Below are 15,856 nucleotides of genomic sequence, written 5' to 3' on the forward strand. Positions count from 1 at the left end.
TTATTAGTTTATATCAGTTAATACTAAATACTATTTATAGGGAGAAAAATTTACCAAAAATAAATCAAATTGACAAAATTGTTTAGTTCTCTAGTGGTATAAATATTACTAATTATGTTCTGGATGCAATAATAAAAAAGCAACATTCTTCTATATCTTAGAATTTATTAAAATGTATATACATGTGTCACATTCCTCTAATTACAAATTTTTATTTAGTACATCACGTGTAAAAGATATATTAGGAACTGTTATCTTACAAAAATATCAAAATTATTCCAATTTATTTAGTTTGTATTAATGTGACAGTTTATGGTCCCTTATTATTTCCTTGAGTTCTCATATATTGCGTCTGATAGCTCTGCGCGGCTGCCGCGTAATTGCAGAATTCACAATAACCAGGAGGTCCTTGTGGTCCTGGTGAGCCTCTCAAGCCCGGTGCTCCGGGACTTCCAGTTTCGCCTCTGTCGCCAGCTCTTCCAGGAATTCCTTCACCTGGCGGACCCGGTGGCCCTAAAAACGTTCATTGAAATTAGCAAAGTGCGAATCTTTAAGAACACAGTTTTAGTACCTGGTAATCCCCTAGGACCCGGTGGACCTTCAATTCCAACACCCTCTTGACCTCTATCTCCTTTTTCACCTTTCTCGCCCGATATGCCGATGGAACCAGGAGGACCTGCCGGTCCCGGTAGTCCCATAAAACCTCTTTCACCCGGTAAACCTGGGTATCCCGGGTCGCCTACATAATTTAATCTGTTAGTTTGTGTAATATTTTACAATTTTCATGCGTTGGATGAAACATGCATTGGAGTTTGTGTATCTATCATTTCGTTAAAACAAGGCAACATTTGGTTTTATAGGAGTGACACGTTTGCCGTATTTTAAAGAAAGTCACATCTGTGAAAATGTATGGAGTGTGTGATTAGTGAAGCTAACCTGGGATGCCGGGAACTCCTGGCTTTCCTGGTGGACCTTTCCGTCTTAGTCCAGGCGGTCCAGGCGGACCCCGTAACCCCAGAATTAGTGACGCCCTTTTGTCTGCATGCAATATGTTTTGTATTAGTTAATATTACAATGAGAACTTGAATGTTATAACGCATATTATTAGGTCTAAGGCAACAATAATTGAAATGTTTGCCTTAGACTTTAACAATATGTTATTAAATTTGGATGATGAGGTGTCGTCAGATGTCAGTTGGAAATACCTGGTGGTCCTTGGACACCTGGAGGTCCGGGCCTGCCAGGCTTTGAACGGCCTGGAGGGCCAGGTGGACCCACCAACGTTGCCGACAACTCAGACAGTTGATCTGGTAAATTTTCGTAATAGTAATTCATCAATATATGTTTAAACGGAATAATTAATTTTAATTGTCGTCAATCGAAGTGCCAAATGAATGCTAACATTTAAACCTTAAATATAAATTATGTTTCAAAAATTAAGAAGTGAAAATGTATACCAAGTGGTCGTTTCGATTGACAACGTATTAAATTTCAGATACTCTCTTTAAAACATATTTTAAATAGAGCATATATTTTGCATTAAACTTTGCATAAAGTTTAAAACATATTTAAAATAACCTGTTTAATATTGTTTTTAAATATAACAACTCAGCTGCATCTGTAAAATTAAATTAATTAAATTACACACCAAGATTTATTTAATTATTACTTTTGTATAAAAGAATAATTATCATTCAGTTAGGCATTGTATGAAAATGTATTTAACCAAACAATAAAATAAGATCATTCCTAAACAGAAAAGACATAATCAGAGAAATAATTAAAAAAATTGTGTAATATCATCAATTAATTTTTAATCAAAGTATAGACTCTGCACAATTAATTGTGATATGATATAATGAAACAAATGGAGTTTTATTGAACAAAACCTTAAATTAAAAAAAAAATAATTAAAGAAATAAATTGGATTAAATCTGTTAATTACCTCTTAAGACAGCTGCACATATGTCCCTAATTTCCGAGTCCGTATACGATCTTCCCTGCAATACAACATGTATTTAATACGTTGCGCGCGCAAGCTATTCAAATTTCCCGCCATTTGGTAACCGTTGAAACGGACAACCAATAACAGCAGAGCATCGCGATTTGAATGTTTAAATGCCATGTTTTGATCAGACTCAGAAGCTTGAACACGTTGACATAAACTGACGTGATTGTAAAATATCTTAACGTCAGTTTAGTAAATTATTGAAGAAAATTGTCCATCCACACAGTTCACAATGGTAAATATGTGCACGTTGATGATTGTATGATTGCTGATACATTAGGCCGTAACTTTGTTTGTTTTTTTGTGACCGTAACGGTCATTTTAATGTAGTTGAGTTTTTTATTTAATTTAGAGATTTTGTGCGTCTATTCATTTAAGCTTTTAGGCGGCTACTTCATTAATTTGCTACGGACTTAAATTTGTCCGGTTTTCACATAAAAAACACAAAATGAAATTAAAAAATTTTTTTTCATTGACGTGACATTTACATCAAAATTTTATTTCAGATTTCCCGTAAAATAAAAAACGATGTGGATTCCTTGCCGGATAGGGAAAACTTGGTTGCGAAATCGACAAAAGCGACTCTACTTCAGCATGTACCGAGACCTGCTTTGGGTGAATTGGGCAACCGAATGCACATTACTGCCAAAGGTGCTGGTGACGTAAAAAAGGGACTTGTCGGAAAAGAAACCAAAAAGGTATTTCCAAAACAAAATTCGACAGCCTATTTAAAATGTCTTGATAAAGTAACCACTGGAAAAGTGGCCGATAAACCCACTGCAAATATCCAAGCAAAAAATGTCACATCAAAGCCGATGATATTTACTGACACAACTGAAGCATACACCATTAAACAGCTTTCTATAATGGATCCGGATGAGGATTCTAAAAATGATCCACAAATGGTTGCAGAGTATCTGGGAGATATTTTTAATTATTTACGTGAATTGGAAGATAAATATGCAGTTGAAAAAGATTTTTTATATAATCACAAGTCTACGCCAAAGATGCGTGCAATCCTTATTAACTGGCTTGTTGAGGTTCATCAAAATTTCAAGCTTTGCCTTGAAACTTTACATTTGTGTGTGTCCCTTGTCGATCGTTATTTACAAGTGAACAAGACTGTTGGACGCGAATTACTTCAGCTTGTTGGCACCTCTGCATTACTCATCGCAAGTAAATATGAGGAAGTTTACATTCCTGATATAGAAGATTTCACATATATCTGTGATAACACCTTCAGTAGGAAACAAGTATTAACCATGGAGGCTAGTATTTTGAAGACTTTGGATTTTAATTTGGGCAAGCCTGCCTCTATTCACTTTCTCAGAAGATACAGCAAAATTGCACAAGCAAAGAGTGAACATCATAATTTAGGAAAGTACATTTTGGAACTTGCACTCTTGGATTATAATTTTGCACATGTGAAGCCATCACTTCTAGCTGCTGCTGCATGTTGTTTGTCAATTGCAGTTATTGATGATATTAAGAACGTCAAGTCTGTGTGGACAATCCTTTTAAGAAAGTTCTCGACTTATTCATATGATGATATTAGAGGAATTATGTGTGAATTGGCAGTGCTTATTGATAAGAGCCCCAGCATGAAATATCAGGCAGTAAGATTGAAGTATGCATCATCAAAATTCTTAAAAATCAGCTTGAATCCAAATTTGTCTGGAACCATCATTAAAAGACTGATAATGCACGTGCCCAAACCAGAATAGTGATTTGACTTTTTTTATACATTATTTTATTTTATTGATTATTTGTGACTTTTACTTAACAATTTACATCAGCTTGTATTTATAATGAAGGAATAGATTTTGTATATATAATTTGTTGTTTTATTTTTCATGTTCTTTAATATTTTGGTTAGTGCTTATAAGGAGATGAAACTGGTCCATAAAACATATTAACTGAAGCTTTTTGTGGCAAGGTAAGTAACTGAAATTACATACGGGAGGTCCTTGTGTGCCTGGTATTCCTGGCTGTCCTCTTTGTCCTGGAGGCCCCGGTAAACCTGGCGGTCCTTCTTTGCCTGGTACGCCAGGTTGCCCTGCAGGCCCTTCAGGGCCCCGCTCTCCACTTGCTCCTCTTTCACCAGGCTGTACCAGAATAATTAATAATTGGATATTATTGGTTATTTTCTACAACAATTACCATTCCTGGACTTCCTGGAAAACCTCTAGGTCCGTGTACTCCTGCAGCGTATCCGCTATCTACGATTAAGTTGGACGCTACTTCCCCTGGCGGACCAGGTGGTCCTGGAGGACCTGGAAGACCTTGTTTTCCCTCATTTCCAGGAATTCCTGGAACGCCTGGAGATCCAGGCAGTCCGCTGGGACCCTAAAAGAAATTGGTAATATTCCGATATAATTATACAAATAATATACCATATGTCCAGGTAGACCTCTTGGTCCTACAGGTCCTTGAAGTCCTTGATCCCCGCGATCACCTTTCTCGCCAGCCTTTCCTGTAAGACCAGTTGCACCATCCCTTCCTGCAGGACCAGGTTGTCCTTCAAAGCCTCTGGGACCTGGTTCACCTCTTTGACCTGGCAAGCCCTGAATATTTATTAAATTATTATTTGAGAATACAATATTATAATATCGTCATACTTGAGGTCCATCTTTTCCTGGTACACCTTCTGGTCCTTGAGGTCCTGGAGGCCCAACAATACCAGGAGGACCTGGAAGACCTGGGAAACCTCTTTCACCCTTTTCACCATCATTACCAGCTGGCCCTGGCAGTCCTTGTGGACCTGCAGGGCCTCTCTCTCCGGCACCAAGTGACGATCCCGGTAATCCCGGCAATCCTGGAGTGCCTCTTTCACCTTTCTCACCAGGAGTTCCTGGTAAACCTTGAGGACCGGACGGACCCTAAAATTCGTTATTGTTTTACTGTAATTATAATACAATAAATAATTATACATACTGGTAGTCCTATAAGACCCATTGGTCCTTGATTCCCAGGTGGACCTGGATAACCTCTTTGTCCCATTGCACCTTCAGCACCAGGTAAACCATCTTTGCCCGGAGGACCTCTTGCACCATCCTGTCCGGGAACGCCAGGTGAACCACGATCACCTAATAAAAATGACAAGTATATTTTGGTTTCGTTTTCAATTTATTTTAATTACCCGTTTCTCCCTTTCCACCTTCTTCACCTCTATCTCCTGGTTCACCCTTAATACCTTGCAGACCAGGAAGTCCAGGCATACCAGGTTCTCCTTTTTGTCCGGGCAAACCAGGTAGGCCCGGACTGGAATCACCCGCAACTTGTGTTCCTGGTAGTCCTGGTGGGCCCTGATAATAAATATTTTTAAATTTTTCGTTTATACACGTTTGCCACCCGAAAACTTACAGCTTCTCCAGGATATCCTCTTTCTCCCTTTTCACCTGCATCACCGCGGTCTCCCTTGCTGCCTTTTGCACCTGGTCGTCCGTCTATACCATTACGACCTGGAGCACCCTCTTCTCCTGGAAAACCTCTTGGACCAATTGCACCATCCAAACCAGGTGGCCCCTATTTAATTGATCAGTATGCATATATTTAACAAAATTTCTAATTAATTTCTTACAGCTGGCCCTCTTGGTCCTGGGGGACCTTGTGGTCCTTGAACTGCCACACCAGTTTTTGTTATAACTTCTCCAGGAGGCCCCCTAGGACCGGGAGGTCCTTCGATACCGGGAATACCAGGTAGACCATCGGTTCCCCTTTCACCTTTTGGTCCAGCGACGCCACTATCACCCTAAAAACAATGTATTATGTGTCATCATGGCATTAACGTATTTTGATATTGTACCTTTGATCCTTTTGCGCCCGGCAAACCGTCTCGACCAGGAGTTCCTGGAAATCCAGGCGAACCTTGAGCTCCTTTTATTCCCGGCATTCCTTGCAAACCGGGTGAACCCTAATTTAATAATTTTATTTATACAAATGAATACTGAGGAGAAGAGGAGGATACTTATTTGTTAGTCTGATGTGTAAATGTTGTGTGGAAATATTAGTATTTAGTAAAATTTAGATTTATTGTATTAGGTTAATAAACATGCATAGTACTAACCCATTTCATGTATAAAATTGATAATAAAGATACTTAACTGTAGAAGGCTATACTAAAATAGAAAGACAGAAGTTGAGTTTCAATTAAGACTGTTACATACTACTTCGCCTTTAACTCCAGGAAATCCCAAATTCCCTCTCGGACCTTGTAAACCTCGCAAACCAGGGGCACCTGGCGGACCAATCAAACCCATCGGACCAACAGGCCCCGGGAGGCCGGGTAAACCTGGTAAACCCTGTTAGGATGTTAAAATTATTCGGTTAGTACCTATACACAACAGGGTTTAATAGTTAGGAACTGTTAAACTTTTGCCCTTTAGTGTGGTTCAGCTTGTGTTTTGCGACAGGCCGGTTTTACATACGGGGTAACCTGGTGTACCATGTTCCCCTCTTTCTCCTCTCGGTCCCGGCAATCCTATACGTCCCTGGGGACCCGGCAGACCTGGTTCTCCAATCAGTCCAGGCAAACCCTTTTTGTCAAATTTGTGTTTGATGTAAAGTAACATGTAATATATTTTATAAATTGTATACTAGTGATGTATAAATTGTGTTTGACTGAATAATACTTACGTCTGTACCATTAAATCCAGGTGGACCCTGAGGGCAAATAACGTCACACGTTTCTGGTCGACGAGTGGTCACTGGAGGTCGTATTTGTGGTCTAGGTTCTTCGAGTGGTTTAATTTTCTATTAAAAATTATTTTATTAGAAGGGTATCAAAGTGAATAATTGTATGGTAGTACCGGTAATTCCAGACATGATTCCCTCTCTGGTCTTGTTGGGTCGCAACTCATTACCATCCATTGGAGGTCGATCTTAGAGAAAAATGTTTAGAGGTATATTATACAATAGAGTATGCATAGATACATGCGCAAAGAGAATTACATATAACACACAGCAATAGTATACTATATCAGGCAACTATAGAAAAAATTGAAAAAATTAGCACACATCTAAATGCAAATATTGCAGTTAAAGAAGAAAATGCAGAGTACTAATCTGAGAAAGATATGATATCTTTAGTGGACTTACCGGGAACGAATGCTATTAAAATTATAAAATATTAATTTTTCGTGAAAAAGTATTTATATTTTTGAGTGATGAAGTGCTTACAGGACATTAATTTCTCCTATTTCTAACAAAAAACCTTCAAAATTTTGGTGTCATAATTTTTGTCCTGTAAAACCTTCATCACTCGTGTACCAAAGCAAAATGTTCAAATTAATTCTCTTCTATACATTTTGCTCTGATGAATAAATAAGTGTGGAAATACTGAAAAACTTACCGGCACAGTCTCTTTGGTGTTGGCGAATTTCGAAACTGCAATTTCACCGTTCAGATCAATTGGTCCCCTTGGTTCCAGTAGAAGTTCAGACTTTTCTTCGCAATCCACGTACAGCATGACCTTCTCTCTGGTCACGCCGAAATGGATCTTATGCCAGTTTTTATCGAAAACCTTTAAAAAAATTAATTAAAAAGGCGAAAAAAAAGTTTGCGATCCTGCCAGGATTCGAACCTGGAATCTTCTGATCCGTAGTCAGACGCGTTATCCGTTGCGCCACAGGACCTCTTATTAATTAATATTGGTATGCTTAATCGTAATGATCAGTATATTAATTATACGAAAAACTTACGTTTGTATTGTGAAATTCCAGTTTTTGAAGTCGTCCCTCGTAATTGGAAACTGCGAATTCGATGGTTCGATTAATGGGATTCAGTGAAATTAAGAATTGGGGTTTTGATTCTAAGTCTGTTACTCTGATAATGTGCCAGGTATTTTTGGGTACCCTCCTAGTTCGGAATGTGCAGATGAACGAGAACTGTTCCGGCAATCCCAGTGGAAATATGTCTCTAAAATTGATATTTTGGTGCCATAAGATATAAAATTTCAGCAAGTTTACGTCCGAGCTTGCGGTAATTTATTTTAATTAAATCCACTCTGTACCTTGTAGGTAGCGTTAAATCTGCATCCTTGTCAAGCCGGTAGGCAGTTTGCATCCGATTTGAACCCTTTACCCTTGAAACACCAGGATATTGTGTTTCTAGAAGGTCCAATCTAAACTGCCTAATAAAATCGTAAGCTTGGAGATCATCATCACCTATTCTAAAATCTGCGCAAGGGGCGCTTTGTTCTTCTATTAAGCTTAATTCTAAAAATTAATTAAAACCACAATTAAGTAAATTTATAGTTTATTATAGAAATATTCGAACGACAATAAAGCAACAAAAGTTAAGCAAACAAAGAATGTTAAAAGTTACGTATCAATGGTAAAATTTGCATTCAATAAGATGTGTCTTTACGGAAATAAATGAATGAGATCAGTTATCGCAAAATTTATGACCATGTGGTACGAGACAATTAACATATTTGTTTGATAACTTCATGTATCCAATAATAACAGTACAATTACTAAACTGAAAACATTTCAGTAAAACGAATTAATTGATTGTGCAATTCTTCAACTTACGTGCCCTAATTGTTTTAGCTAATTGCAAACTTAAAATAACCCATATGTATGGTATCCATCTGAAAAGTAAAAAGGAAATTGATGTTTAATTCTAAACAGATCTAATAAGTGAGGAGAAATATTTCCAATAATATCTACTATTTACAAGAACAATCTAAAAATCTTGTAATGGCCCTGTTTTTGATAATACAAGTGTGTGTGTTCCACATATAACACCCATATAAAGTTCCTTATTACGTTACTTTTTATTTATTATCTTACAATACTCCCACCTGTGGCTCCATTCACCACCTACGACTTATCTATTTTAGATTTTGTGATACAAAACCGAATTTCTAAAGATGCAGTCATTTTATGTATACTGTTGATTTGTAACAAAGATGCATGTCACTCGGAGGTTAAAAGTTAAATAATATGGTAGAAACTTTATAATATAATTGTAGGATACCTAATATGAGCCAATTAAACTTTTTATTTATTAATGAATGTAGCTACAACAGAAAATTTTAATTAGAATGAAATAAAATTAATTTTTCAATAATATTTGAAATATAAATTGTTGTGCAGATCATTAGTTTTAATATAAAAAATATAGTTTTAGAGGTTTTAAAAACGTTATTTATGTTGGTACAACACAATCAATTGATATAACGTAAATTAATTTTCAAATAGTAATCTAATTGTAAGTGATTTATTAATTAGTTTTCAAGAACATTTAGCTTGTAAGAAGATTGTTGTATTTGAAAGGTTATTAGGAAGTCATTATTATCAATTTATCGAAGACGCGTCAATAAATTGATATAAGACATTTATCATTAGAAGATAAATTGCAATTTGTTTCGTTTGATCTTCAACCAGTGCGTAAATTTTCCTCCATTTTTATATAAATCTTGATTGTAATTTTGAATAAATTCATGTCTGGTAAAGTAATCGGTGTAATTAAATTTAAGTTGTGGCATGTGCATTAGTATTTATTACATCTTATTTCTACACTCTGGCAGTCTGTTTTCATAATCTTTCGATACTCAAGGTTCTTGAATTCAAAATCGAAATTGAACTATTTATTCTGTAGCTTGAATTAATTAATTGTATGACCCACTTCTCAGTTTGGCCAAATTGTCACAATCACAATATTTGGGACAAGTAATTAAATGTAATTTGATTTCATTTAGTTTTTTTCCTAATCAGTTAAAGGCTTAATTAATTTTTATTTTTTTTTTTTTTTTATAAATGTGATTAATTAAATTCTGTATTTATATACGATTTTTTAATATAAATTCTATAAAAAAATAAAAGAAAGACTTGCGTAAAATATTTTTGAGTTAAAAAATTCAAAAATTAAACAAAAAAAAAATTGAATACGTCTTAATTTAGAATTCAACAATTGGAAAGATGGTGACAATTCCAAATTAAAATTCGGACGCAAGAATATTACAATTACACAAAAAATGATTTACGAGTCATTTTTACGAACTAATAATGTATCTATTAAAAAGCCATAAATAAATTAATAAAAGTGGCGCCAACCATTCAAATCTTCATATTTCGAAAAAGCTCACCTATCCAGTTGTAACACCAACATTGTTTCCCTTCTAAATTAGCTTTAAGCACTGCACATGTCAAGTCAAAATTAAACATACATCGGTGTCTAATTGCACATTATCGGACCAATTCTTGCACGACGAATAAATCACTTTATCCACCAGATCGACTCGACTAGATTCGAGGACCATCTGGCTCTCTCAGAAGCCTATAAAAGACTAAATTATTATATATGCACGCATAGAGCCGAGATGTCACACATGTATTCTAATTCATGTGTTCGGACATAAGATACACGAGTATTTTGGCATTGGCTAATTGATTAACAATTTTTTTTATGTGAATCAGTTTGCGACATTCAACAACAAGCCTAATTATTTTATTTTCAGTTTAATAGTAGTAGTGGTTTATTTATTTAAGCTTGACAACTAAATTATATTTTGTATTTAAATAGTTTTGCTAGTATAAAATACACAATTAAGCATAAAAAATCTGTACCAAAAAGAATGGGAGATTTAACTTTGCTACTATCCTAAGTTGTCTATTAAAATTTTTAGTAATGCCGAAATACTATTAAAGAATTATATATTCAAAAAAATTTTATTGTAAATTTTATTGTTTCAAATTGTATCACAAAGTTTATACAAAATGATTGTTTATAAAGGGGTTATAAAGGATCAGGATTATTTTGGTTTCAATTGAATCAATAAATATAAAAATTGTCTTTTATATTTTTATTTTATATGAAGTAATATATTGAAGAGTGAATAATAAGTAGATAGATATACAACATAAATTGGTTTAATGTAGATCTTATGTAATTAATATTCAAAAGAATGCCTAATGATATTTACACTGTATCTGAGCAATTCGTGTGGGGATAGACTATGTTTTTTACAAAAGGATATTATGTTTTATATTATGCCAGAAGATTTATGAATGAATCTGGTACATGTATTAAATGGTTACGATCTGTTGCTGTAATATATAAAATAATTTGCCATCATGAATCATTAAAGACCAGATAGTAGCATCTGCCATATGTAGGAAGGTGACATTGGATTTTTTAATTTGATTGGCCAAATAGAAGTGATGCAGATGCAAAGACGTTAATAACACATTAAAAAAAAAATATTTTCAGTTTTCAGCATGTCAATAACGTGATATCAGTCAACGTGAATTGTTGTTGCAGGTTGTAATACCTTACGACAATATTTTAAAGGTTTATAAAATATTGTTAACATACACAAACCATTCGGACTGAAAGTTAAATCAAGAATCAATAAATCCTCCGTTATGTTCGAGATATTTAAGGTCAATCGAAACGATTTAATTCAATTTGGATACGTTGCAAATTCTAATCTGTACATGGCGGTCAACGTCAATACGCAACTCACATAAATTAGAACAACTTAATCTCAGCAATTAACTTATTAACACTTAAATGATTGTTATTTCGATTGATCTAAATGTTGACGATTTGTATAATGTCATGAATAATTTTAACTGGTGATGAGCAAAATTGGTCTTGGTCTTGCAGTCTTCCATTTCCTTGGCAAGACCTGGACCAATACGTTTGACTAAGAAAGAAAGAAGAAAAAGTGAGCTAAAAGGCCCATCAAGGCTAAGTCTGACTCTGCTTGATTAAGAGTTTTCTCTGCTAAGTTATCCTGCAAGTGTCGGTCATGTTTCCTGCTCCTTGTAATCTTTGGATCATTCTTCGAGTGCAACATGCCAAAATAATAAAAGCGTTAAGTTAACGTATAAGAAATTCTAATATATTAACTCCCAATCTGAAAAAACCAGTACCGATATAAAGAATAAGACTGATGTGGCATTGCTTAATTGTTTTTTTAATATGGCAGTCAATTTCAGTTTTTGACCAGGTGGTGTAGTTAGAGGTATACTGTTTTCAGAACTCAGTCAATTGCATAGTTCCATTGTATGCATCTGAAAATCAATTTTTGAAATATTTTAGTGTTTAAAATAATCAGATAAAATTGTTACAATACAATTTTTCTAATTATAATAAGTTACTTGAACCTACAATTAAAGTTATATGAATGGTTTTCGGGCGGAAAAATCTTTGCTGCAATTAATTGCTCCCTAACGTTTCATCAATACAAGTGGTTGGCATCTTCAGAGGTTTATTGATCGATTAATTGCCACGTCTGCTTTTATAACTGAAAACCATTCTTATAATTAGAAATACCAAGTATAAAACATAAAGGTACAACTTATAAATGTATTTGCAAACTTTTAATCAGTTTATTTATGTGTATACATTTTTCAGACGTTTATTTAAAAAATACAGTATAATTTACTATAGCAAGACTTATATTTATTAATAGAATGATTATTTTAACAAAGGTTAAATATATGTATTTTTAATTAGAATTTAATTTAACTGTTTAAAATTTATTGAATATTTCCGTTAAGTGCGCCCAGTTCTGGTCGTTTATTTTTAACAAAACATTAAAATTCAAACTGAAAAATCAATCTTTGCGCGGTTCAAATTTGGCGGACAACGCAAGCATGCGCCCAATCGAAAAGTGTAAATGACGCCCCCTAACTAACCTTATAAAGTGACGCCATACCATTTTTGTTGATACCGACGTGAAAAGCCGTCTTCTGTTTAATTTTGTACATAGCATTAATTTTAAGGTAAAACATCAAACGATCAATTGTTTTAACGTTGTCAAACTCGACGCATCCAACTAACACGTATTTACTTGCAGAATGGGCGTTACAGTCGAAACTATCACTCCTGGAGACGGTGAGTATTTTTGTACATTTCCTCGCACGCATGGCGTGGCAATTTAACGTACGCCGCCTTTTAAAGCCGGCCGTCAATTTGTAGAAAATATCGTTTTCGAAAGTGATATGCTTTTTTCGAAAAAATCAATATTCCGTTGCGGCACGTTTCGGGCGACCTTGGTTTGTTAAATATGGAAATTTTTCAAATCGGCAAACTACTTAATAATCGTCAACAGCGTTGAAAATTTCGTCCGTTAGTCATTGACTTGACGTGCCTTATTAAATTGTGTCTATTTGCAGGGTACACTTTCCCGAAGCCTGGTCAAATGGTGGTAGTCCATTACACCGGCACCCTCACAAATGGTACCAAATTCGATTCATCCAGAGATAGAAAGACCCCATTCAAATTCCACATAGGCAAGGGGGAAGTCATCAAAGGCTGGGACGAAGGAGTTGCACAAGTAAGAATGTTGTTTTTGATCATTTTTCTAATGACGCCCAAAGTTAAGAAGTCTAATTGGAATATCTAGTATAAATACATTATTGTCAGGACAAATTAAGGTCAATTCAATTGATTTCTTAACGTTTTTTTCTCATTGTGTTTTTGTATTAAACAAAAACAATCATATTTATAGTCAAAGCACTCAACATATCTTTTGTTTAATGTTGTAGTGTAAATATTTCTAATGCAAAGATAATTCAGTAATATAAACATAATACACAAAAGGTCATAAAAATACATATTATTACTTATCAACTGATATTATTATTATTATTATTATATTGTGGTACTGCAAATTTAACTTCAAAACAGTACATTAAAGTTTTATTCTTTAATCTTATATCTTCTTATATATTCTAAAAGCTAAACCTCAACTACAAAAAAATATGTGTGATTTATATATACAATTGATAAATTAACTCCCATTTGTGGCACATCCTTTAGGTAGTAGTTAAACTACAATGAGTTCTAAAGTTGAGTTTTTCGTTTGCACTCTGGTAAAGGTCTCAAGATAAATCCCTGAATAAGCTGTTCTTAACAGTAAGTAATTGATGTTACTATCATAATTTTTCGTTCTGTATTGTTTTTATATGTCTGTAAAATAATAATGAAAAATGTTTACAACATATTTGACAACGATCTTGATACTAAAAATCATTTATTTTAGTTTGCCAAGCATGCAGTATACATAATCTAATTATATCTACACGAAACGTGTGTATATAATTTTTATAGATTTTCAGTATCAAAGTAAATTTGTTTCTATGTATCAGAGTAGATGATTATCAAGTTTATCTTCATTTTTTCCATCAGTTTTTCCTTATATTTATTTTTAGAACGTTTGCATAAATATCCAATGGTTAAGGCATTTATAACAGAGATTAATATAGGACAATTATGTATTATAATATTTAATTGTTCATTCACATTAATAACTGTACTTAAAACAAATCATTGACGTTTATTGTGTGTTGTATGTTTATATAATATTGATGATTTACCATCCTTGCGCTCTGATTAGTGTTTACGACTAACTTGCTGATTGGTTTTTCTGAAGGTAGTCGACAGTTTATGCGGCCTTCAGTTTAAAAGAATACTTACTAATGTTGTTGTTTTGTTTTTTAGTTGAGCGTCGGCCAAAGAGCCAAGTTGACCTGCTCTCCCGATTATGCGTATGGTTCCCGTGGACACCCAGGAATCATCCCCCCCAATTCAACATTGATTTTTGATGTTGAATTACTCGAAATCGAGTAAATTAGAAGAGTATTAATCATAGAAATATTATTAAGTTATTGAACATTCAAGCAGATGCATTTAGAGCATTCTTTTTATAATTTGTCTGTAATTTTCGATCATTAATTTAAATTCTAGGTACACAGCTTTTCTGAATATTTATAGTTCAGTTATAGGTGTTGTGGAGTCCCAATAAAAATGTCAGTGTCTTTATATGTGTTTTTATTCATTTTTTTTATTTATTAATTACCTATATTGAAAATTCTTAGTAATGTTGATGTCGATTGATTATATCAATGTCTTCAAATTTAAAACGAAGATACTTGTCTAAATTACTACACATACCATGAAAATCATGATTCTATTACGACGTTGATTATATATAAGACACTAACATCTGTGAGTGTATTCATGATAATTGATCCATAATAATTATGTGCAGTTTATGGATCAATCGTTACTAACATAAACATTTGAATTTACATTGTAACTTTTTTTAGTAACACAAATGTAGAATCATTTATGTAATGCAATTTTATTAGTAACTGAACTTCTTACGTATATAGCAGATGAACATCATATATATCTTATTATCCAATTAATTTTTAAGAAGATATCCAATAAGGTAGTTCTTAGAATGACAATTACGATGTAACTCGATCGAGATAGATCTGTTCAGAGTATTTTAATATCAACTAGGCTAGCCTGGAAGATTGAAATTAAATATTATATTAAGAGTGACGGCTTCAGGTAGGCTTTCCAAGTATAAAAATTTATTAAATACTTATTTATAATTATTGAAGATTAAATATGTAATTTTGGAATAAATATTTAATCTTTGGTATTCTTAAATTAATAATGTTATATACGTATATACCATTTTAAGCCATTTTTTATTAATTAAACATCCTTCACATGTATATACGTGCAGTACCGAGCAAAATTAGAGAAAGAATTTTATCCTATAATTGTTAACAATAATAAATGAAACATTTTTTTTTGTCATCAGAAAACACAATGCATAAAACTTTAAATATATATGATTATTTTCATTTATCATCAAGATTAAAAATTAAACATACTAATTAATTAATATTTTTTATTTAATTAAGTTATTATTTTGTATTATTTCTTGATTTCTTTAAATTTTATTTATCTTTATCTCATAGAGCCAATAATATCGATGTATTGTTTTGTAATTTAATTTTGTGCTGTAAAAATTCCAGTATACAATTCTTCAGAATTTTTTTAATTTCTTATACACGAATATATAGAATTTCT

The 15,856-nt window shown here is 33.5% G+C and overlaps 3 protein-coding genes and 1 non-coding gene across 6 annotated transcripts; 2 read left to right on the forward strand and 2 right to left on the reverse strand.

The window, feature by feature from the left end:
- Positions 1-145: 145 nt before the first annotated feature.
- On the reverse strand, positions 146-10,273 carry LOC109609178 (collagen alpha-1(IX) chain). 3 transcript variants are annotated; one of them, XM_049970494.1, is made up of 21 exons: positions 10,101-10,273; positions 8,542-8,600; positions 8,019-8,223; positions 7,708-7,924; positions 7,359-7,529; positions 6,817-6,888; positions 6,644-6,760; positions 6,175-6,309; positions 5,814-5,921; positions 5,589-5,759; positions 5,372-5,533; positions 5,148-5,313; positions 4,943-5,094; positions 4,627-4,887; positions 4,402-4,572; positions 4,169-4,354; positions 3,967-4,113; positions 1,946-2,000; positions 1,206-1,307; positions 572-739; positions 146-513 (listed from the first exon to the last, which is right to left on the reverse strand). In XM_049970494.1, exons 1-21 carry the CDS (start codon positions 10,121-10,123, stop codon positions 311-313), a joined length of 3,051 nt encoding a protein of 1,016 aa, XP_049826451.1. In that variant the 5' UTR covers positions 10,124-10,273; the 3' UTR covers positions 146-310. The 3 variants fall into 3 exon arrangements, with proteins under 3 accessions (XP_049826451.1, XP_049826452.1, XP_049826453.1); XM_049970495.1 differs by lacking the exon at positions 6,175-6,309 and adding an exon at positions 6,436-6,543; XM_049970496.1 differs by lacking the exons at positions 146-513; positions 572-739; positions 1,206-1,307 and adding an exon at positions 800-1,038.
- LOC109609179 (G2/mitotic-specific cyclin-B) lies at positions 2,085-3,843 on the forward strand. The gene is made up of 2 exons (XM_020025813.2): positions 2,085-2,243; positions 2,515-3,843. Exons 1-2 carry the CDS (start codon positions 2,241-2,243, stop codon positions 3,730-3,732), a joined length of 1,221 nt encoding a protein of 406 aa, XP_019881372.1. The 5' UTR covers positions 2,085-2,240; the 3' UTR covers positions 3,733-3,843.
- Trnar-acg (transfer RNA arginine (anticodon ACG)) lies at positions 7,569-7,641 on the reverse strand. Its single transcript has one exon. It is a non-coding gene; the product is annotated as a tRNA-Arg (tRNA).
- A 2,358-nt stretch (positions 10,274-12,631) lies between the features above and the next one.
- On the forward strand, positions 12,632-14,788 carry LOC109609141 (peptidyl-prolyl cis-trans isomerase Fkbp12). The gene is made up of 4 exons (XM_020025760.2): positions 12,632-12,747; positions 12,822-12,859; positions 13,141-13,301; positions 14,468-14,788. Exons 2-4 carry the CDS (start codon positions 12,823-12,825, stop codon positions 14,594-14,596), a joined length of 327 nt encoding a protein of 108 aa, XP_019881319.1. The 5' UTR covers positions 12,632-12,747; position 12,822; the 3' UTR covers positions 14,597-14,788.
- The last annotated feature ends 1,068 nt before the right edge of the window (positions 14,789-15,856 follow it).

This window comes from Aethina tumida, chromosome 1 (assembly GCF_024364675.1).
Source record: "Aethina tumida isolate Nest 87 chromosome 1, icAetTumi1.1, whole genome shotgun sequence".
Taxonomy (NCBI): domain Eukaryota; kingdom Metazoa; phylum Arthropoda; class Insecta; order Coleoptera; family Nitidulidae; genus Aethina; species Aethina tumida.